The sequence below is a fragment of the Psammomys obesus genome, unplaced genomic scaffold (genome assembly GCF_907164565.1).
Source record: "Psammomys obesus unplaced genomic scaffold, mPsaObe1.curated_primary_1811, whole genome shotgun sequence".
Lineage (NCBI taxonomy): Eukaryota > Metazoa > Chordata > Mammalia > Rodentia > Muridae > Psammomys > Psammomys obesus.
This window is the reverse complement of record NW_026585580.1, coordinates 623,636-645,343: the sequence shown is the minus strand read 5'-3', so window position 1 is coordinate 645,343 and position 21,708 is coordinate 623,636. Positions and strand designations below refer to the sequence as shown.

The following is a 21,708-nucleotide window of genomic DNA, read 5'->3' as shown; positions in this document are numbered from 1 at the left end:
GCAGGCAAATGGTGGGACCTAGAAACGATCATCCTGAGTGAGGTATCCCAAAAGCAGAAAGATATACATGGTATATACTCACTTTTATAGACCTATAAGATAGAATAAATATACTGAAATCTATACACCTAAAGAAGATAAACAAGAAAGAGGACTCGGGGTAAGATGACCAATCCTCACTTAGAAAGACAAATGTGATGGACATTGGAAGTAGGAGAAAACAAGTAAAGAACAAGAGCCTACCACAGAGGGCCTCTGAAAGACTCTACCTACCAATGTATCAAAGCAGATACTAAGACTCATAACCAAACCTTTGGCAGAGTGCAGGGAATCATATGAAAGAAGGGGGAGTTAGTAAGACCTGGAGAGTACAGGAGTGCCACAAGGACCAAATATATCAGGGCACAGGGGTCTTTCATGAGACTGTTTCTCCAACCAAGGGCCATGTATGGATATAACCTAGAACCCCTGCTCGGATATAGCCTATGGTAGTTCAGTGTCCAAATGGGTTCTCTAATAAGGGGAACAGGGAATATTTCTGACATGAACTCAAGGGCAGGTTCTTCAACCCCCTCCCCCCGAGGGAGGAGCAGCCTTGCTAGGCCACAGAAGAGGACATTGCAGCCAGTCCTGGAGAGACCTGATAAGCTAGGGTCAGATGGAAGGGAAGAAGGACCTCCCCTATTAGTGGACTCGGAAAGGGGCAGGGAGAAGATGAGGGAGGGATTGGGAGGGAATGAAGGAGGGGGCTATGGCTGGGATACAAAGTAAATAACTTGTGATTAATATAGAAAAAATAAATTTTTAAAAAAGTTAAAATCCCTCCCGAAAAAAAAAGAAAGGTAGTGGTCTTTTAAAACAAAGTAATTAGGATAAACTGAGATCTGTTCCTGTAAAGACAAGTGACTTTGCTAGACTAACTCGAGAATTATTTTCTTTTGCAAATCTCCTCTGCTTTCTTCCTTCAGTGACTGTTTAAAAGCCTCTATAGTTGGCCTTTCCCCTGGGTTTTAACTCACAGCTCTTCACAAATAACCTCCCAAGTCCTTTTGCTGCCACAGGTGTTGTTTTCCAGGCAGCTATTGCCAAAGGGCAACATGATAATTAACAAGCCTCAGACCTTGAAGATTCTGGGTCTCATTTATGATAGACAGCACTTCACATGCGTAGCTATTCTTCTGAAACTGCCTGTCTTTTGTGTGGATTCTGACACTGTAACAAAAGGCTGAATACTCCTAAAACTTACCTCTTATTCTCTGAGGTTGAGGGATTATGGCATTTGGTACAGCACCGTGAAGCTCTATGGTCTACAGCACTTGCCACTGTATTTCACAGTTTGCTCTCTTTATTCTGTGTTACCAAGCAGTTAAAACCAGCTACACTCTATATCCCAGGTGAGAAAACATTACTATTCAACCTGCACATTTCATATTAAAGCTGACACTTTCACAGTGCTACAGACTTGAGCAAGCACACATCCCCTGACAGGAGACACAGAAAACAGGAGGCTTCAGTAGTCTTCAGGCTAGTTTTGTGGAGAAGAGATATTCTTCTCACATGTGGCAAGAGCACAGTACCTAAAGGTGCAGAAATATTCACACACCTTCTTAGAGTCGGTTGTTACTCCATAATGCTTCTCTCTGACATGTCTGCTTTGACATTTCAGGAGTTCGTGATGATCGTTGTCTTTGGCTTGGAGTTCATCATTCGAATCTGGTCTGCAGGTTGCTGTTGTCGTTATAGAGGATGGCAAGGGAGACTGAGGTTTGCTCGAAAGCCTTTCTGTGTTATAGGTGAGTATCAAAGTCTCAGGACTTAATGGTGCTGCATATTTTCTTCTCTTTCTTGCTTTACAACATCAGTATCAGTAGATACAAGAAAGCAACATCCAGGAACTACTTCCTGTGGACTGGCCCTCTTTCTCTCTGTCACTGACTCTCTCTATTTCTCTCTCTTTGTGTGTGAGTATGTGTTTGTTTGTTGTGTATATATGCATGTGCCCACATGTTAATTAGCTCTACAATATGCCATTAGGTTATATTCAAATGGGCATCTGTGTGTTATTCCTATTAACACATACCCTCTACCATACATTGAGACCAAAATCGTGGCTTATGCTCTGGAAACTTTAAATACGACCATGAGTTCTACACTCTGAAATATGATTTTCCCCCAACCCACCTCACAATGCCCAAACAAATAGCACATTTCTGTGTTGTCCCTAGCTTCTGGAGTTTCAGAAGGGACTCCATTCTGTTGAGCTTCAGTTTGAAATGATGCCTCCTGTGGAGTTCAGACCTGGCATCTCTCAGAAATATAGTTAAAATCATATCATAAAACTAAAAACACTGCATATCAAAGCTATTATTAGACAGCTAAATTTGGTTTTCCTGCTCTTTTGCCTTTCTCATTTGCTAGGCAACCATTCAAATCCAAAAGCTGGAAGTTCTTAGTGAGGTTTACTCCAATTATTTCCAAGCTGAGAAGGTGGGATTTAATTTACAAGATAGTTTACCCTCTTGTTTGGAGAGTCAGGAATTGTTGAGTAATCCCCTTGATCTCATCCCTTAATCTTTCTCCCTGTGGTGAGAGCTGCAGAGTGCTTTCAAGAAGGACAGTCCCCCTCTACAGGTGCTGTTAACACCAGCCTCTCTCATCTACAAAAATAAGCATCTTTTCCTTTTGGAAACCATCCTGCTAAGGTAGGGAGAAAAGCAAGTAGCAGTTCACACACCCCCTAGAGCAAGGCATTGATCATTTTACCCCACCCCCACTCCAAAGATTTTTCATTCTGAATTATCTACTCAAAAAAGATTATGAAGGATTATCACTTAATGTGAAACTCCTGCAAAATACTGACTCTGTCCCATGAAAGACCCAAACAAAACAATTCACAAGGCAGGTGGTTGGCCAAGATTCACTCAACTTCTACTGTAGAAGGTTGGTTCATGGGTGACTGCAGGAATGTTCCAATCCAGATTGTAAAACCGATGAAAAATTGTTTTCACAGTCTTCCTTGGCCACAGAGGAGGACATGGCAGCCAGTCCTGAACATACCTGATAAGCTAGGGTCAGATGGAAGGGGAGGAGCACCTCCCCTAGCAGTGGACTTGGAAAGGGACAGGGAGGAGATGAGGGAGGGAGGATGGGATTGGGAGGGAATGAGGGAGGGAGCTACGGCTGGGATACCTGTGATTAATATAAAAAAATAAAAATTATTTAAAAAATGGTTGTGTTCCTGTTCCAAGGGCAATGCCAATGTAGTTCTGTTCTTCAAGCTAGAAAGAAAGTTCTTTCTCAGTTGCCTGCTGCCTCTTGATAGCTCTTTCTAGCCATGGAGGCACGAACACACAATAGTCTTTAAGTCTTTCTCTCTCTGCTTCAGATCTTTAAAGATCTTTCTCAGAAAATAACTTCCTGTTCTCCATCATCTTATTTGCCTTGGGTACACCTACTGAGGTGATCTTTCAGATTTAATATGGCATGATATTGCCATAATTCTGGTTTTGTTAACTTTGGGGATTTTTATTTAAGTGGGTATTTTACATTTAGTAAATTAGCTGCCTTATAAGTTGACATGGATAAATATATAATGCATTCCCATTAGAGCAGAGATCAAATACACACTCGCAGTAAAAGTAATCGCGCGTGACTTTCAGCATTCTGTTTAATGTCCATGTGACAGTTTGATCTGTGTGTTCAACTTAATTGATTTAACAGTGAAATATATTTAAATGTGGATTGTGGTCATTATATCTCTAGATTTATCCCACACAGAAGAATCAAGTGGCACCTGCTGAAGGCAAGGCCTATGCTCCATTATTGCTGAGACCCTTCCTAGATCTCTTTAGGGATCCATAAAAATGTTGTAAAAACTGGTGAAAATGATGAAGTCAGCCCTATGGTCCAACCAAATTTACATTGCTGAATGCAAAAGGGGATACTGCACCTTTCTCATCTATCCGTGATTCGTGTTCTGAGCATGAAGCAGTCTGAAATGCAGGAAGATTAATTAATACCTCATATGTCTGAAATATTGGACTATACTGAATATGACATTTTTCTAAAACCTTGAACATTTAAGAATGGAATGTGGAAAGAATGATGGCTCTACTGTTATGCTTTCAATGTGGGGAATGTTTTCTCTAAGCGCTTTCTCTTAGTTAGCTTTAGCTATCAACTTGACACAGCCAAATTCTCTGACAGAGTGTCTATTGGGGATTACCTCAGTCAGATTGGCCTATGGAAGTCTGTGGAGCATTTTCTCAATTGATGCTTGATGTGGAAGGGCACAGCCCACTGTGGGTGGTGCTACCCTTGGGCAGATGCCTGGACTGTATAGGAAAATAAGCTGAGGCTGAGCAAGTGAGCAAACCAGTAAGCAGAGTTCCTCCATGGTTCTTACTCTTTTCCTGCTTTGAGTTCCGGCCCTGACTCGCCTCAGGGATGGATTGTGAGCTGGGAGTTATGAGGTGAAATGAACCCTTTCCTCTCCAAGTTGTTTGTGCTCAGTGTTTTGTCACAGCAATCAAAAACAAACTAAAACACTCAACAATGGTGACAGTTCCCATTGGAAGCAACCAGAAGTTACTGCCATGCTCAGACCTTGCACAGTAGTGACCCTTATTTACCACTTGGACATCATTTGATAGCAATGCCTTGGGCTGATTCCAAAAACTGGCATTTCCTCTTTCTGAACCGCCAACCCTCTATTAATTAAAGAAACCATATAGTCATTGTACACTGGTGTTTGAAAGACATATTGTAAATATCTAACACTCCAAGAAAAACAACTTGTGCATTTTTTTTAATTTTAAATGTTTCCTTTCATCGCTGTTTTGAATATTTTGCTTGCTTTTGATGGTTTCCTTCAAAATTGCTAAGACTGTATCTAGAAGTACAAAGCTCTTCCTTACCCCCACATGTTCAACCAGCTCCACCCCCAAGACTCTGCTGCGAAAATCTTTACACAGCTTTGGCCAATTCCTGCATTTCTCTTTCAGAGAGTTAAGCACATTTGTATTAATTACCTGGGTTGGCTTCCTTATGATTTTTCTATATCCCAACATAAATTCAGTTTTCTATAGTGTGAATAAGGAGATGCATGAATCACCTCAAAGACTGGCAACACAGCCATTCTTTTCTATCCAGCTTTTCTTAATGGCCTACTTGAGAACTGCGAATAGTATCAAAGGCGGTACCCAGATTGAAGTAATGAGCCTGATGTGTCAGGCGGCCTCAACTTCAAATGGTGGCTATTTTTGGATTCCTGGGTGACTACTTTTAAAAGCAGTCATAACAGGGCCGTATTTTTTTTTTTTCAGTCTTGGAGTGTGTCTCAGCACAGCAGAAAATGCCAGCCTGTTATTAATCTTGTATCTATATTTGATGTTAACTGTAGGCTGATTTCCTATCACTGTTTTAACAGTTTCCTGTGGCACTTGCCCGAGAGAACTAAGAAGGTAAACCACAGCTCAGATGTTTCCCATGAACTAAGCACGTCTGTCATTCACTTGAGTAATAGCATTTTGGAAGAGTGCCAGAAAAAAAAATGTATACACACACACACACACACTTATAAGAAAATGTTGCCAGCTTCTTATTTGGCTAAAAGAGAACAGATAACTTTATTAGACTAACCACATGGCTGAGGCTTTTAAAATATATCTTCATCATATTATAAGGCAAGTTAAGTTGGTAATGAGTTCACAAGTTAGAACAGAGACTCTGAGAACTGCCACTGGCTTGCACACTAAAGATTTTTTTCTTCTGCTTTTCTGCCATCCCCACCTTTTACTGGAATAGACCTGTTCTTGACCCGAATCATTTTCAGTAACTTCAAAGCCTTTTATCCTCTTTAGTTGAAACTTTTCTCACAGGCTATTGCCTAACAGTCATGGATTCTTTTGCAACTTTTCTCAACTAAATCTTCACGTTATTCTGTAACACAAAGATCTTTTTTCCCTATAGTTAATTGAGGACAGTTAAAAATATGTTTAATCAAATAGTATTAAAAGCATTTTATAACCTGTTTAGTAGCATTACTTACTGAGAACTGCTACATGCTACTTACTGTTTCAAGCACCTTATAAATACTCTCTTATTAATCCTATTTTTAAGTATTATAAAATATTCTTAATTTTTATTATGATCTAATTTTATGTGTATGGATATTTTGCCTGCATAGACGCATGTGCACCACATGCGTGCCTGGTGCCTGTAGAAACCAGAAAAGGGCATTGGATTCCCTGAAACTGGAGTTACAGTTAGTTGTCAGCCACCACGTGGGTGTTGGGTACCAAATTTGGATGCTTTTAACTACTGAGCCATCTCTCCAGCCACCAATACCCCATATTACACCTGAAGAAGTAAGACAGCACTTAACAAACCTGCACAAAGTTAGAGAGAAGGCAGGAAAACAAGACTAAAAATAGAATGATTTTACTCTAGAAAAAAATGATTTTCATTGTTTCTTGACAATTTAAAATTAACTTGATTACTTGGCTCTTTTGTTTTTCTTGTGGAGCTCCTGACACTTTCAGGTTTTTTTCTCTTTCCTCCCACTATTCCCCAAGACTCCCTACCCATCAACCAATGTTTGGCTGTAAGTCTCAGCATCTGTTTTGAGACACTTCTGGGTAGATCTTCTCAGAGGAGAGGCTGCAGGGGAAGGAGACACATTCAGTCCTGATGCAACATGATGAGCTGGAGTAAATGGGAAAGGGAGCTCCCTTTTACTGAGGAAAGGGGGAGAAGGAGAGAGAGTGGGACTAGGAGGAGAGAAGGGAAGATGCTACAAGGATATAAAGTCAATAAATTAAATAAATGAGAAATAAATAAATAAAATTAAACTTGATTGAACTTTTTTCATTGGCATCAACTGATGTCTGGCATTAAAAATTCAAAAATCCAGCGTTTATAAGATGATATTAATAGCAACATTAGCTTTATTTTTAGCAACTATACCTATTGCTGCCTTCTAATTTGAAAGAGAAATTAGGGAATAAACAGGTTTTTGTGCCCAGTCTATTTCTTACACTCTTATGTAATGTCATTCTGAGGGTTCTTGGATATTTGTAAATTGGTTGTAAGTAGCTTTTTTTTTTTTTTTTTTTTTTTTGTAAAATATTTTGCAAATTCTAGGGTAAGGGTAAGATGTATCACTCCCAGGAATTCCTCCAGCTGTTCACTAACAGTATGGTAGTTGCTTAGGTAGTGGTTGATTCAGTATGTAAAACTGAGTGATAAGGAAATGGGTAAAATGCTATTATTTGACAATACAGAAAGTACAGAAAGAGGGAAATGAAAAACTGGAGATTGTTCCCAACTTCTTCTACAAACTTTAGTAGACCCCTCTGATAAATCTTACTAATATTCTTCCTATCTCATGTTATATAAGAAAAATACTCAAAGACGGGATATTTGTATGCCAGCACACTCTAAGTGCAATAAATGCAAATATGAATAAAAATAGCCCCTACTTGTGAGAGTTTGGTCTCATATATCCTTAAAAAGGAAGAAGCCAAGAGGAAAGTGAAGTTATGGGAAGAATGATGTGGTCTGTCATGACCCACTGCATAAAATAAATGAACAATGATCATCTCAGATTTGAAACCTAGTTATCTAGAAAAAAAATTATTATATGATTCTTCTATGTCCAAGCAGAGTTCTTGATGCTAAGAATAGAAACATAGAGAATGGAGAAGAGACACCTTAGATTGTACATTCCAGGAAAATCTAAGTAGTATAATATTGAGTTGATCTTAAAAACTTTTTAAAGATTCAGTCTTGATGATATGTAGGCACATACCTGTCCAATCCACGGAAGAAGAGCTGTGTGTCTTATGCAGTAGACAGTGTGTGTTGTGGATGGAGGTAAAGCACACAGTAAGGACAGTAGGAAGAAGATACGGTGAGGATAGGCAGAGGTCACAACTGCTAAGCCAAGGGTTCTCAACTGGTCCATCAGAGCCACCACAGGGGTCGCATATCAGATAGCCTGCATATCAGGTGTTCACATTAGGGATCATAAGCGCGGCAAAATTACAGTTGTAAAGTTGCAAGAAAATAATGTTATGGCTGCGGCTCGCCACCACATAAAGAACTGTTATCAAAGGGCTGTGGCATTAGGAAGGTAGAGATCCACTGCCCTAGACAGACAGCAGCTTCTCGAGGCCTCATATTGGCAAAAGCCCCGAAAATTTCAGACCTGATATAAATGTCCATATAAAGACAACTAGAAGTTCGACTTGTAGTTCCCTGGATCTTTTAGTCATCTATGTCCACTGAAACTTTGTATCAGTAACATATATTATAGAGGAATAATTTGTAACAACGGTGACTTTTCCATGTATGTATGGCTCTGCCCTTGAGAACATGAAAGTTCTCCTTTAAAATGGAAATGTGTTGTTTTCTCTGTGCAATTGAAATTATGGTGTGATGGAAACTTTTTACAGCCCCCTTGGCAACCAGCAGTTCCTGGGAGCCTTCCTTCCAAACGACTGTGCCCCAGACTCATTCATTACAATGATTGTAATGGAGATTTATTTCATTAAAGATTATTTATTTCCTTGGAGAGGTAGTCCGTTTTGCCTCAAGATGTTATCTGGAAACTTATAATCAATAAGAAGCATTAAACTGTCACTATGGGGTAAATTTTCAAAATGGTGCTTAGAATTTATCAGTATGAGTCCCATTAACATCAGTAGAAGTCCTGCAGTTAAACCGCTACACATGGCTTTGAAAATGTTCTGCAGTATGTCTGTGCAGTGTGTATCCTTTAATTTTTAATAATATCACAGAGAAACTTGGGCAGTGCTGACTGCAGTACTTAAGAATATGGATAATGTACTGTCAGGTAGGAGGCATTTGCATTTCGGTTTTAAAGCTTTGTGTCTATTAAGAATCATAACAATATAAACACAGCCTTACTTCTTCCAAGAGCACCCTTCTATAAGAGAATCTGGAGCCTGATTAGAATACAGAGCTCAAAAAGCAGGAATATATCCCTCTGAGACACTGTTAATCTCACTCTATATGTGGAAAAAATGAGACACCTTGGAATGGGGGTGCTTTTGTCCTTCACTGTAAGTCATCACCGAAACTAGAAATAGAACCCTGGGCTCCCAATAGCTCACTGCTCTGAAACACTGCCTTTTGTAAGAGTCAAACTTAATTACAGCATAATCTGTTTAATCTACAGATGGAAGAATACTGAAGGAACAGGAAAAAGAATTTATTAGTGGATTAGTGGAAGATTATGCTACAAAGATTAGTGGCTTTCTTTCGGGGTCCAGGTTTTGAGCCTGTCCTAGAAGGCGTCTTAACACTGAAAATGTAATCTCTACTGGTTAGCAGTGGGAAAGAACTTCTTGGTTTTTCCCAGACTGAAACATAAGCAAAGTTTGCACTTGAAAATGACGTAGAATGCTCCTCTTTGTTAATAATAAACCTGATTAAAAACATAAACATGCACTTGTGTTATGAATGGATCAGCTGGGATTGGGCAGGAAGACTCTAAGAGCCAAAGGAATAGAGTATCGGTTAGGAAACTTTATCTTCAAGAAAATCAGGGATGCTACCTACACCCCTGAAGTCTCATCAACAGGGCTGCCTAAACAAGAGACCAATAAGGGTAACAGCAATAGACATACTGTGTGGAAGGAGGTAATTCTGATAGAGTTCCAGCCATAGACAAAGCACTATAGGCAACCACAGCTTGCTGAGAGGGGGAGAAATTTTCTTCTTCCCGGAAGAGCCCCCTAGTCAGTTATCCACTACAAAGTGGCTAGCCCTGAATAGAAGTGCCTTATATGGACTAAACACACACACACACACATTTTCAAAGAAAAAGAGGCCACGGACCTGGGAATTTGAGAGAGAGCAGAGGAGTGATGTGTTCATGGGAAAAGTTGGCAGGGAAAAAAGGGACAGGAGAAATGGTATAATTATATTTTTATTTCAAAAAAATTAAATGTAAATCAAGAAACATAAACATTGGAACTGGTGAGATTGCCCAGTGGTTAAGAGCCCTTGCTGCTCTTGCAGAAAACCTGAGTTCAGTTCCCAGCGCCTATGTTGGGTGTCTCACAACTGTCCATAACTCCAGCCCCAAGGGATCTGATGCCTCTGTCCTCCAAAGGCTTATACTCACACACAAATACAGACACAGAGACACATAAACACATACAGAGAGAGGTGGGGGGAGAAAGATTAAAAAAAAAGGAAACAGGGGCTGGAGAGATGGCTCAGGTGTCAAGGGTACTCGATGCTGTTCCAGAGGACCCAAATTCTACTCCCAGCACCCACATGGCAGCCCACTGCTGTCAATAGCTATAGTTCCTTCAGATCTAATGCCCTCCCTCTCCTGGCCACAGAAAATATCAGGCACGCATGTGGTGTATAAACATACATGCAGACAAAACACCCATACACATAAAATAATTTTTAAAACTATTTTACAAGGATTCACACATCATAAAAGCGAAAGAGTATTTGTGCTCAACTCTCAGATATGAATGTGAGCTTCCTCATTAGTTTCTGATGATTTCTGTCCTATAACTATAAGTACAGTATATACACTAGTCTATTCATTTTGCATTTCCTGCACCTACAGTAGAGAAAGAACAGAAGCATAGGAGTTGAATTCAAATAGAAAATTTCCCTTGAAGCTGAACATAATAAAATGTGAGAGACTGGGCTGCCTGGTATTGCATCAACAGAGATAAAACTTCATGGTTTTAATCATAAATTATAGATGAAAAATATTTCATGTAATTCCTACAGAAATCCTACTAAAGTGAGTGGGGATTATGATCCTGATTTTATGGCTTTATGACTTTATGGGACTTGGGTCAGAAGACTTCATACACCATAATCCAAAGAGCTGGCGACAGGGGTCTGCTCAAGTCCTGACTTCATGACACTTCATTATCCCTTGTTCCACATATGTGCAACATGAAGTTAAATTAATAAAACATATGATGAGGCTTGAGTCTTATCCCTAAACCTCCCTCTTCCTGCTTGGAGACATTATATAAAGTCAAAAAACTGAATACCTGTTGATATTAGAAAAGGGTTAATTCCTTCTCTAAACACTTAGTCTACAATCTGGCTTTTTTCTGGGCCAGATCTTTTACACTGAAATAATTTGATCCCTTCTAACAGATTTCCATGTTAGAATTTATTCTCTGTCTGGCTTCCCCTAAAAAGAATGTTCACTGTTAACTAACCTTATTCAGATTTTACCAGGGGCTTATTTGTATATGTATGCCCCTATACATATTTGCTATATGGACAGGCATGTGTACCATTAGGATGAAGACATGGAATCTTTTCATCAGTCTATAGAAACACGGCCTGAAACCCCTTGCCATAGGCTTTTAGCATTACTCTATTCCCCAGACCGTAACCACCATGATCCACAAGTCTGCTCTCCCTCGCTTTCATTTTCTTATCCCTAGGGATTGGGGCTGTGCTAATCCAGTAGCAAGCTCTTGAAATTCACGTTTGTTAACACAAAATGATGGCAGTCGTCATCAATAATTCACTCCTTTTTACTGCTGAATAATATTCTGTGATATGGATTCACCACAGTGTGTTTATCCATTTCTCTGTTGGAACTCATTTTGCTTTGTTATTTAGCTGTTACTAATGAAGCTGCTATGGACATTCTTGTACAGATTTTTATGGGAACATGAATTTTCATTTCTCTAGAGATTACTGGATTGTGTAATTAAGTGTTTTCATTTAATTTTACCAGAAGAAAAAATATGGCTATTTCTTTTAAAATATGTATTCATGTATGTAGATTATATTTTGGCTGAAATAAGTGGCATTTATGACTCCTTCAGACTAGCACATGTAAAACTTGGACCAAGGCCCTGAAGTACCATCTAGATAGTTGGGCCCAGTACTCAGAGTTCTTGTGTGACTTATAGAAAGGTCATTTGTTGTCCTTAATCCAACACATCTCATAGGATCTCCCTGTCACATAACAAAGACTCTCATTTCTCCAAAATCCCTCTTACTTTTCCCAGTGGCTTTTTCATAAGAACCAACTGGAAAGTCTCTTTTCTTCAGAAGTTAGTAAGATGTCTCTGGGTGATCAGACTCATGGATTTTGACTTACTGAGATGCCTTTTCCATGCTGGGGCAACCAGCTGCTCGTGTGGGAAAAGGTCATCTTAGATCCATGTCTGTCTTACTTGAGATAAATTCCAAGTAAGTCAAAGAAGTAAAACAAACAGGAAAAATAAGAAGTGGGATGCAGAAATAGAAATCTCTATGACCTTGGAAGCCCAGAAGCCTTTCTAACTACAACTACAAACACAGACAAAAATGACGAAGAATGTTGCATGAGACACAAAACAAAAAGAAAAGCTACATTAGGAAGCATGCAGAAAAACACACCTCCTATCAGAGACAAAAACTGATCCCCTTAAGGTAGAAGGAGCTCAGAAATCAAGGGGAATCTGGCATCTCGGTACAAAACAAGGGATGAGAAGGGGGAGAGGAATCGAATCCACCTAACGAAATGCATGCCTCTTAAACACACTGCCACAGTCCTGAGAAAGAAATGCATATAGTCAGATTCTCTTAGCTATCAGAAGGACAGGAATCTACCAATTGCACCAGACACTGTTCCAGGGGGTATGTGGTTATTCCACATCACTGAATCAAGACCACATATACAGGAGGGAGGCTGACTACTATCCCTTATTAAAAACACCTATATCTGTTTAAATAGCATAAGCATCTATTTTTCACCCACAAACTAAGCTTCCTAATAACCTTCTTACTGCTAATCTATGTTTATTTTAGCTGAATCACCCAAGGAATGCCTACATGGTAGAACACAGATATTTCTGTACAGCCAAGCTGAATAAAGAACATAGGCATTATGTATAGTGTGCTGGTATTTGTGTAAGAAAGAGTAAGTGTTCATGTTGTTCTGTAGCTGAATAAAAGAAAGTGGAAAAGACACTTCAAAGTAAAAAGAGTTTAAAAAAATGTTCACCTGAAGACATTGAGCAAGCACAGATTGACCGGGAAAGGTAAAATTTCTCATCATGTACCTCTTTACATCATCATCACATTGAAAGCACCTAAATATATATCTACATCCAAAGGCTGGATAAAAAGCATGGCTCTTTGGATCACAGAAGAACGTTCTAAATGCTGACTGTTATTTTCTTTGCCCCGCAGTTCAGCTGTAGGAAGATTGGTCCACAGGAAGTACGGTCCTACAGAATCTTAGTTATTTGCAGGAATTTTGTCATTATCATGGACTATGCGAAGGATAACTTACCATAGGACTTTTATGTAAATGTTCTCATTTTGAAGCTAAAGAAGCAACATATTAGGGCCTGCAACTCTCTGAAACTGTACTCTAAATGGCGTTTTGTGTTGCCCTGGTTTGGCCTCCATGTTATATGAATTTTAAACCTGGAATTTTAGACTTCTCAAAGAATTGCCAAGAGAAACTGGAGGAAAAAAAAAATGAGATGACAGGTGTAGAGAGCATCACTGAATGTCTGGCACCTAAGCAGTAACTGACATGACAAAGCATGGTGGGTTCAAACTCTCCCATCAGCCCCAGGTCAGTAAACATAAATGCAACAAGGTTTCCAAAGCCAACTCAGCAAGACCTCTTTGAATGTTTTATTGTTTCTCCTCGAACTCCCACCAACACTGTAATTCTACATTTGAGAGTCCGTGAATGCTAAATAAGAATAAACTTTGTTTTGGAAGATGGAGAGAACAGGAAGCAAGCTTTTTTTTTTTGGAACTTGGAGACCATTAGATGCAATAGCCTCAGGAAGGGTGTGTGCAGTAGCTAAAGAATTTTGCACTAACTGGAGTGTTTTTTGAAACTAGTTGTTGGATTACAGTTTACGCAGGTTGGGCCTGGGAGGGATCTGTGGACTCTTATCCAGGTCAACTGTCTCAGCAAGGTTCCCTGGATAATACTCCTTTGTAGCATCTATCAGCATGATTGCTACTGCAGTTCGCAGTGTCTCTTCGACCAACTCTCTTTTCATCCTTGTCAGTACAGACAGCATGTCTCTGTCTACAACAGTGCTGAAACCGTCTACACACCTAGCCTTAAGCCCACGTCCTAGAGGTTTCCAGCCGTTTTCGATATGCGCTTTATGAGGTGAGACGCCAGAAAGCCGCCAGCTAGGAGGCACCCGCTGAAGAACATCATCCCTGTCCACCGTGGCAAAATATTCATACACACACAGTGAAACCAACACGCCGGACATGAGCCGGTGAAAGGGAGAATGTGGCAAGTGAAAAGACGCAAGATGAAAAGGGATACCTCCGCCCTCCTTTTCCTGAGAGCTTCCCCGGGAATGATTTTCACTTGGTTAATCTGCTCCCTCTAAAATTCTCCAGTGTGGCCATGTGAATGTGATTATTGTGTTGACTGAAGCACTTGTTTTACATACTTTGTAACTCTAGATTCTTCTACAAGCGGCTCTCCTCTTGCACTGCCATTTTTTTTTTCACTTCTGCCTTTTTACAAAATGTTTCAAGTGTCTCCTGTTAGTCCCCACCACAGACTCCAAATCTGTGCTTGGAATTTGGACATCAACGTGCTGTAGCTAATCCTTAGGACATTTGCCATCCTGTGACTTCAGAAGCCTTCTCTTATCGAGTTTCTGTGGTTTTCTGGAGTATTTTCTGTTAAAATGAGCACATCTGAAACCACTTTTTGAAATATTTCTCCTTGATGCTTTTCCATATTTAGTTACTAGGAACGTGCAGCTCCTGAGTGGTTTGAACTCCGCGAGGCCATCTTCAGCCTCTTTAGAGGGGGAACCTAGATTGTAGTGTCACGTGTTTTCAATAAGCTGTAGGGTCCCACATACACACTTTAAAAGGAGCATGGCTTTACAGAGAGCTCACGACCTGAAAGGAACTGATAGTGAGGAGAAAATGTGTCCCAAATAGGGTTCTGCCCGTAGCTTTAGCATTCTTTTTATGATAGTCTTTTCCAGCCTGAGGTGCAGCTTCAGAACCAGATACTATTTATTCTAAGTCTCTCTCTGAAATAACTTGTACAAGCCTCTTGGGCACAGATTTTTTTTTTAATTACAGGTAAAAACATAAATAAATTTATATGGATCATAAACAGTGGTGCCAAGAAGCAAATACAAAATTTTAAAGTTCTAAAACTTTTTCAATAATAAAGAGGGCAAAGTTTGGCAAAGGTTTGGCTAATCTTTTGGTTAATAGTCTCACTAAAACCACGCATGTGCAGACATAACCTGTGTCTATTTCCAAATGGGAGGAAATAAGCTTTTAATGTTAAAATCAGTGTCAGACATTTATCAGTGGCTTGTATTTACTCAGATTTGTTTCTGTAAAGCCCTCTCCCTTCATTCTCCACAGCAGGAAAACTTCATTTCCACGCCCCAGTGTTTATCCCCAAGGATTAGCCAAGTGCCTAGGCTGTATCCATTTCTTCTTTCTAAAATAAGAAATTGTGCATTGGAAAAGATTTGAGAGGCGGGTGATCCAGGTAATTCTCAATTTCCCAAGATGAAACATAAAATAAATTCCCACCAATAGGTTTCCTTTGCTTGGTGACATTTAAGCTCAAACCGCAGCTCGGCTGCAAAAGCCAAATAGCCCGGTCTAGTCAAAGAGCTTCCTGAAGATGTCCTTTCAAAACCTTTTAGCAGGAGGTGATGATTAATCAGAACTTGCAAGTCATCTGAAAACAGGGATCAAGTTTCTCAAAGAAAAAACTACGACATACCCCAACAGCAATAAACATGACCATCTGCCAGGACTCGGTTACGCTCACAGAAAAGTTGTGTGTTGAACATAGGTATGAAATGCAAGGCACTGGTGTTTGCAGGCTATGAATTTAAACCTGCAATGTTGCTGTTACCTGTTGGAGAATAATCGTTCATTCGAGTTATGATCCAGCATGAGACAGAGTGAATTCCATCTTCAGAGGTCAGGGGATTTCCAGTAGCTGTTTCAGTGCTGATCCCTTGTTGGTAGGAATCCAACTCTTTCTTTCAGTCTGTAGTCAAATGCTATTTGGGGCTCTGTTCAGGAAGTGAAACTGGCTGCAAGGTTTGACTTTTGATGTTTGTGGAAACAGGTACTAAAAGAAAATTGTAAATAATGTAAAATTGTTTTTTTCTAAAAGCCAGTCCTACACTCTCTATACAAAGTAACACAAAACCCTAACCAACATTCTTAATCATCCAAAGATACTTGTGATTTCTCATCCTGTTGATACTGGATACTAATGGAAATATACTCAAGTAATTTACTCAAGATGCTGCTACTTGTGCCTTAAGAAGAATGAGTTAACCTCACCCCCTACGTCACAATAAGTCCCAGGGGACAAACACATCTCTGCTGACAAAGAAACACAGCTTGTTCATATCCTCCAATCTATGACCTACATCCGAAACTAAATATTTGTGATCATACTTTGAATAAGTAAGTTTTTTTAAAAATAATTTATTTTTATTTTATGTGCACTGGTGTTTTGCCTGCATGTATATCTGTGGGAGTGTTGGACCCCAGGAGGTGGAGTTGCAGACAGATTTGAGTACTGGGAATTGAACGAGGGTCCTCTGGAAAAATAGTGCTCTTAAGCACTGAGCCATCTCTCCATCCGGAAGCAGTAGTTTTGACAGATTACTAATGATAAGGGAATTAGTTCTGTGGTAAAAACAGACATGTTGCCTGTATCTTCAAGCCTGACTTCTTCCCTGCCTTCCACCCTTGCTTGCTATGTACCAATTATCTAGTAGGCATTCAGATTTAACAAGGCACAAGTGAAACTCTTAATTTGGCCCCTTACACAGCACTCTCCACTCACAGCATTTCTCAATAAATGGCACTTTGCTCAGCCAACTACTCAAATTCAGAACCGTGAATGCAGCCTGGGCCTCCTTTATCTCACAGTGTGAACTCCAGCAAGCCTTGACCTCTCCATCCTCACATCCCTAGCCCAACTCTGTCTGTTTGCCTCTCCACTTCACCCTCACGTGTGTAAAGCTGACCTCACCCTTTTCCTAGAACAGGCAGGACACCTCAAGTGGACATCAGCTTTCTCCTAAGCTGTGTCCAATCTCATCAACGTCAAAATTATCTTTATAAAATACAGATCTAATATCCAAAAGCTTTCCACAGCTGTTGTCAAAATTGCCTCAGTGCAATCTCTTTAATCTCACCTTAGACACAGGTGCCATTTCTACCTCAATCTTTACAGTCTTTGACCTAGAGCACTCTCTCTTTAAACAAGGTCACAGCCACCCTGCTTCACCCCCTACTCATAGGTCAGATCCCTCAAGAGAGTTTCCCAGAGCATCGCACTTCCACTCCATCCACGTGTTTCTTTAGGGTTCTACCCTCCACTGACTTTGCATTTCTCCAGGATCTTTTCTACTTCCATTATGCCTTGTTATTGGCTTCATGAGAGGCCAGCCCTGCTCAATGTAAGCTCTAGAAAAACAGAAAACCTTGCTCCTTTCATTCATTGTTCTCTTCCTGGTACTTCCATCATAACTACGAAAGAGTGTGTGGAAGGAATGTATAAGTTATGCACAGTAGCATCGTAAGCAAATTACCTGGGTGGATTTCCACCAGTCCTCAATAAATCAAATAGATGAGAAAATTTGGGAAGAGATTATTTCCCAAACACTCTTGCTGATGTCTCATAAGTCAACCATGCCTTCCATCCCTTACAATTCTAGAGATTCAGAATTGGGATTCTTGACTGTTTCTGGTTTCACTCATCTCATCGTAAAGATAGAGAAAGCAGCCCTGAGAGATTAGAAGCACGCTCAGTACAGAGCAGAACAGATCCTTACAGCAAGCAGAGCTGGAGGTTTACGCCTCCATATCTTACTTCTCTGCTTCTTTGGACAGGTTAGGATTGATGTGCATGGGCAAATGCAATGAAACCACAAAATTCCGATCTCTCCTTATCTTGAGGCTCTGTTGGCAATAATATTTGCACTACGTGCTCTATACATATGAGTAAAAGAAATAGAAAACTTGTGCAGAAATGGTCATGTGCAGATAAGATAGGTAATTATCCTGTCATGCTTTGTTGTCATATTGGAGTACCTAAACTATATGTGTGTTAAATATAAGAGTTTTGACTGAATTTTATTCTAATGACAGGCATTTTTAAGCTGACATATTCCCTACTGATAATACTTTTTAGAATTCATTTAAGATTTAGTGACTGCCTGCATGGCTGTTTACTGAAATTTCTGCTCTCTGTGAGTTACCAAAGGGAAGACACGAGTAAGATACAATTCGGGGTCAGACAACTGTGCCTTTAGTTCCTGGCTCTGCTAACTAATTAAAAGACCTTGGGTATGATTCTTAAACTTGTGTAATATCAATCCCTGGTCTAAGTGTTAAGGATACAGACATATATTTAGCATTTTTTTTTCTTACCAGTAAAGAAGCTATCATGCCACCAAGCACACTAAGGCAAACTAAGGGCTGAATGTGTATTATCTCATTTAATCCTTACATAAGCCTTAAGAGAAAAGTGACTATTCCTTATTTACAAGTGAGAGCTCTCAGACTTCACAAGATTAATAGAGCTGAGGCTACACAGCTAGCCAGGGGTAGAACTAGGAACTCCATACAGATAACCTTTGGGCCTCCTTGGAGAACAATTATGGAGAAGTAATGACGTAGAATTTTTGTGCTAAGCTTGCTTTGCAGGCTCATATATCAGAGGTGCTCAATAAATGTTGCCCATTTCCTTTCTCCTTCCTCACCTCTGACTAAATAAATTGCCTTGGTCAATGTGTTAACCTTCCTGAGCCATAACTTCTCATTTAAAATAAAATATATAGTTCTTAGTTTTCTCATTACAAGAGCCTTGCATACATGTTTGCTCTTGATAATACTGGATACATACACACCCTCAGTTTTAAACACACTCCCATCCAAAGACAATCACTGAGATAGAAGTTTGTGTGTGTGTGTGTACATATATAATATTTATTTGTATATATACTATGAAATTGCAAAATACCTTTGTGAAACAACTTGTAATAATCCTATGTATCCTGTTGTGAAATCAATTCTCCAGTACATATAAATAATTTTAATCTCATCTTCTAACACATGATAACATTTCTTGTTGTTGAGTGATATCTAGGCAATAATAATAGCAATAATAAACTATCTACTTATTATGCATTCCCTAGAGGGACCTCATGACAAAGATAGTTGAATCTTTGTTTTATAAATAATTTGAACCACTAAAGGTTCAGTAATGTCACTCAGGAAATCCAGGCAATAAGAGGCACATCCAGGGTTGGAATCCAGACAGACAGGTGCTATACTCCTTGTTCCTTCTTTACTCCACACTGCTAGAATGGAAGTACCATATGACTTTCCATTAATCTACTCTTACTAGAAAACTGCATTTTCTAATTTTGATATCACATTAATTGTTGAGTAATTCTAATTATTACAACCTGCAAATTCTTGATTCACAGTAACTTAAAGTAGAAGTCAATGCTCTACTTGCTTAATGAAGGGGCTCCCTGTTGGCAGCAGAAAGTATAAGTAAGGACTTTTTTTGCTCTACAGAGTCTATTGGGAACTTAGGCTGACAGCAAGCTGCAAGCAGCTTCTCAGAAACATCCTCCATCACAGAGTGAAGCTGATGCACAGGAAGAGGACACAGCGTGCATGCGTGTGCGTGCGTGTGTGCGTGCGTGCGTGTGTGTGTGTGTGTGTGTGTGTGTGTGCTTCTCCTCAGCCTAAAAGTGGCAACTATCATGTCCACTTGCTTCCTACCACCTAAAGGTGATAACATCATCCCATTCAGAAGGGCTGAAAGGTAAATAAAGCCTCTGCAAGGGCCTCCTCTTCGCAGGGATAGCTTTCTATGTAGGACGAGAAGTGACCTGTGATGGACAAAAGCAATCTTTATCAGCAATGATTTGAGTAAGCGTGCCGATTAACCAGAATAAAATATGGAAAAATGGACAGAGTCATTCTGGATGGCTCCAATTAACGTGCAATTAAGGAATCTGTGAAACACACACATACGTTTGGTAAAGGTTTATAATATACAGGGTTATATGTGAAAATCTTAGAAGAGTTTAATCACATTTATAACATAATGAAGAGTACATCTAATCTATTACTATTATTGTTAGGATTAATATTGCTTTTTACTAGCAGAGAGAAAAAAAGAATGTTTTCAAACATTGTTCATGATAATCAGTGCCATAATTTTGAGGGTATTTTGACATCAATCAAACTTCAAAATGTGTAATAATTCTCTACCTTAAAAAAAACATTCTTTAAAAGAATTCCTCAGACGGGCTTCCCTAAAAATATACATACAAATAACTACTGATCAGCTCATAGTTATATAATCAGGAATATAAGAAGCCATGAATTTGTGTGTTTTTTTCTTTTTACATTTAACTTTATTTATTTAGTTGTTCACTTTACATCCCAATCATAGTCCCCATCTTCCTCTCCTCCTGGTTCCACTCTTTCTCCCTTGCCCTCTTCCCTCCCTTCCCCTTCCCCTACCCCTCAAGAAAGGGAGACCCAACCCCCAGCCCACCCCAGTGCTTCAAGTCCTTTCAGGACTAAGCACATCCTCTTCCACAGTAACCTGGCAATTCAGCCCCACCAGGGTGAAGTGATTAAAAAGTGTGCAACCCTGCTGCGAACAGTCTTTCAGAGGCCCTCTGTGGTAGGCTCCTGTCCTGTTCCCTATTTTTTCCATCTTCCGAGGTCTATGCCGTTTGCCTTTCTGAATGAGGATTGAGCATTTTACCCAGGGTCCTCCTTCTTGCTTAGCTTCTTTAGGTGTACAGATTTTAGTATGTTTTTCCTATATTATATGTCTAATATTCCCTCATAAGTGAGTTTGTACCATGTGTGCTTCTGGGATACCTCACTCAGGATCATCTTTTCTAATTCCCACCATTTGCCTGCAAATTAGCAGGGTATTAAAGCAGATGCTTAGACTCATAGCCAAACTTTGGGCAGAGTACAGGGAGTCTTATGAAAGAAGAGGGGGATAGAAAGACCTGGAGGGGACATGAGCTCCACAAAAAGAACAACAGAACCAAAAAAAAATCTGGGCCCAGGGGTCTTTTCTGAACTGACACTCCAAGCAAGGACTCCAAGCATGGAGATAACCTAGAACCTCTGAACAGATGTAGCCCATGGCAGTTCAGTGTCCAAGTGTGTTCCCTAGTAAGGTGAACAGGGGCTGTCTCTGACATGAACTCAGTGGCTGACTCTTTGACCACTTCTCCCTGAAGTGAGGGAAGCCTTACAAGGCCACAGAGGAAGACAATGCAGACAGTCCTGATGAAACCTGATAGGCTAGGGTCAGATGGAAGGGGAAGAGGACCTCCCCTATCAGTGGACTGGGGGAGGGGCATGGGATGAGAAGCCGGAGAGAAGGTGGGATTGGGAGAGGACAAGGGAGGAGGCTACAGCTGGGATACAAAGTGAATAAATTATAATAAATAAATAAATAATTTAACAAAAGCATGCAACCGAGTCAGAAATAGTCCCTGCTCCCCTCACTAGAGAAGCCACAAGAAGACCAAGTTGCCCACGGTGTATATGTGTAGGAGGTCAAGATCCAGTCCATGCATGGTCCTTGGTAGGTTCTTCAGTCTCCACAGACCTCCCTAGACCCAGGTTAGTTGAAACCAT

The 21,708-nt window shown here is 40.0% G+C and overlaps 1 protein-coding gene across 1 annotated transcript in view; it reads left to right on the top strand.

The window, feature by feature from the left end:
- Kcnq5 (potassium voltage-gated channel subfamily Q member 5) overlaps positions 1-21,708 on the top strand; it is a 493,552-nt gene that overhangs the window by 428,202 nt on the left and 43,642 nt on the right. Inside the window, exon 3 of the mRNA XM_055605926.1 lies at positions 1,667-1,793. Coding sequence (XP_055461901.1) covers positions 1,667-1,793 — 127 coding nt within the window. The remainder of the gene's footprint in view (positions 1-1,666; positions 1,794-21,708) is intronic.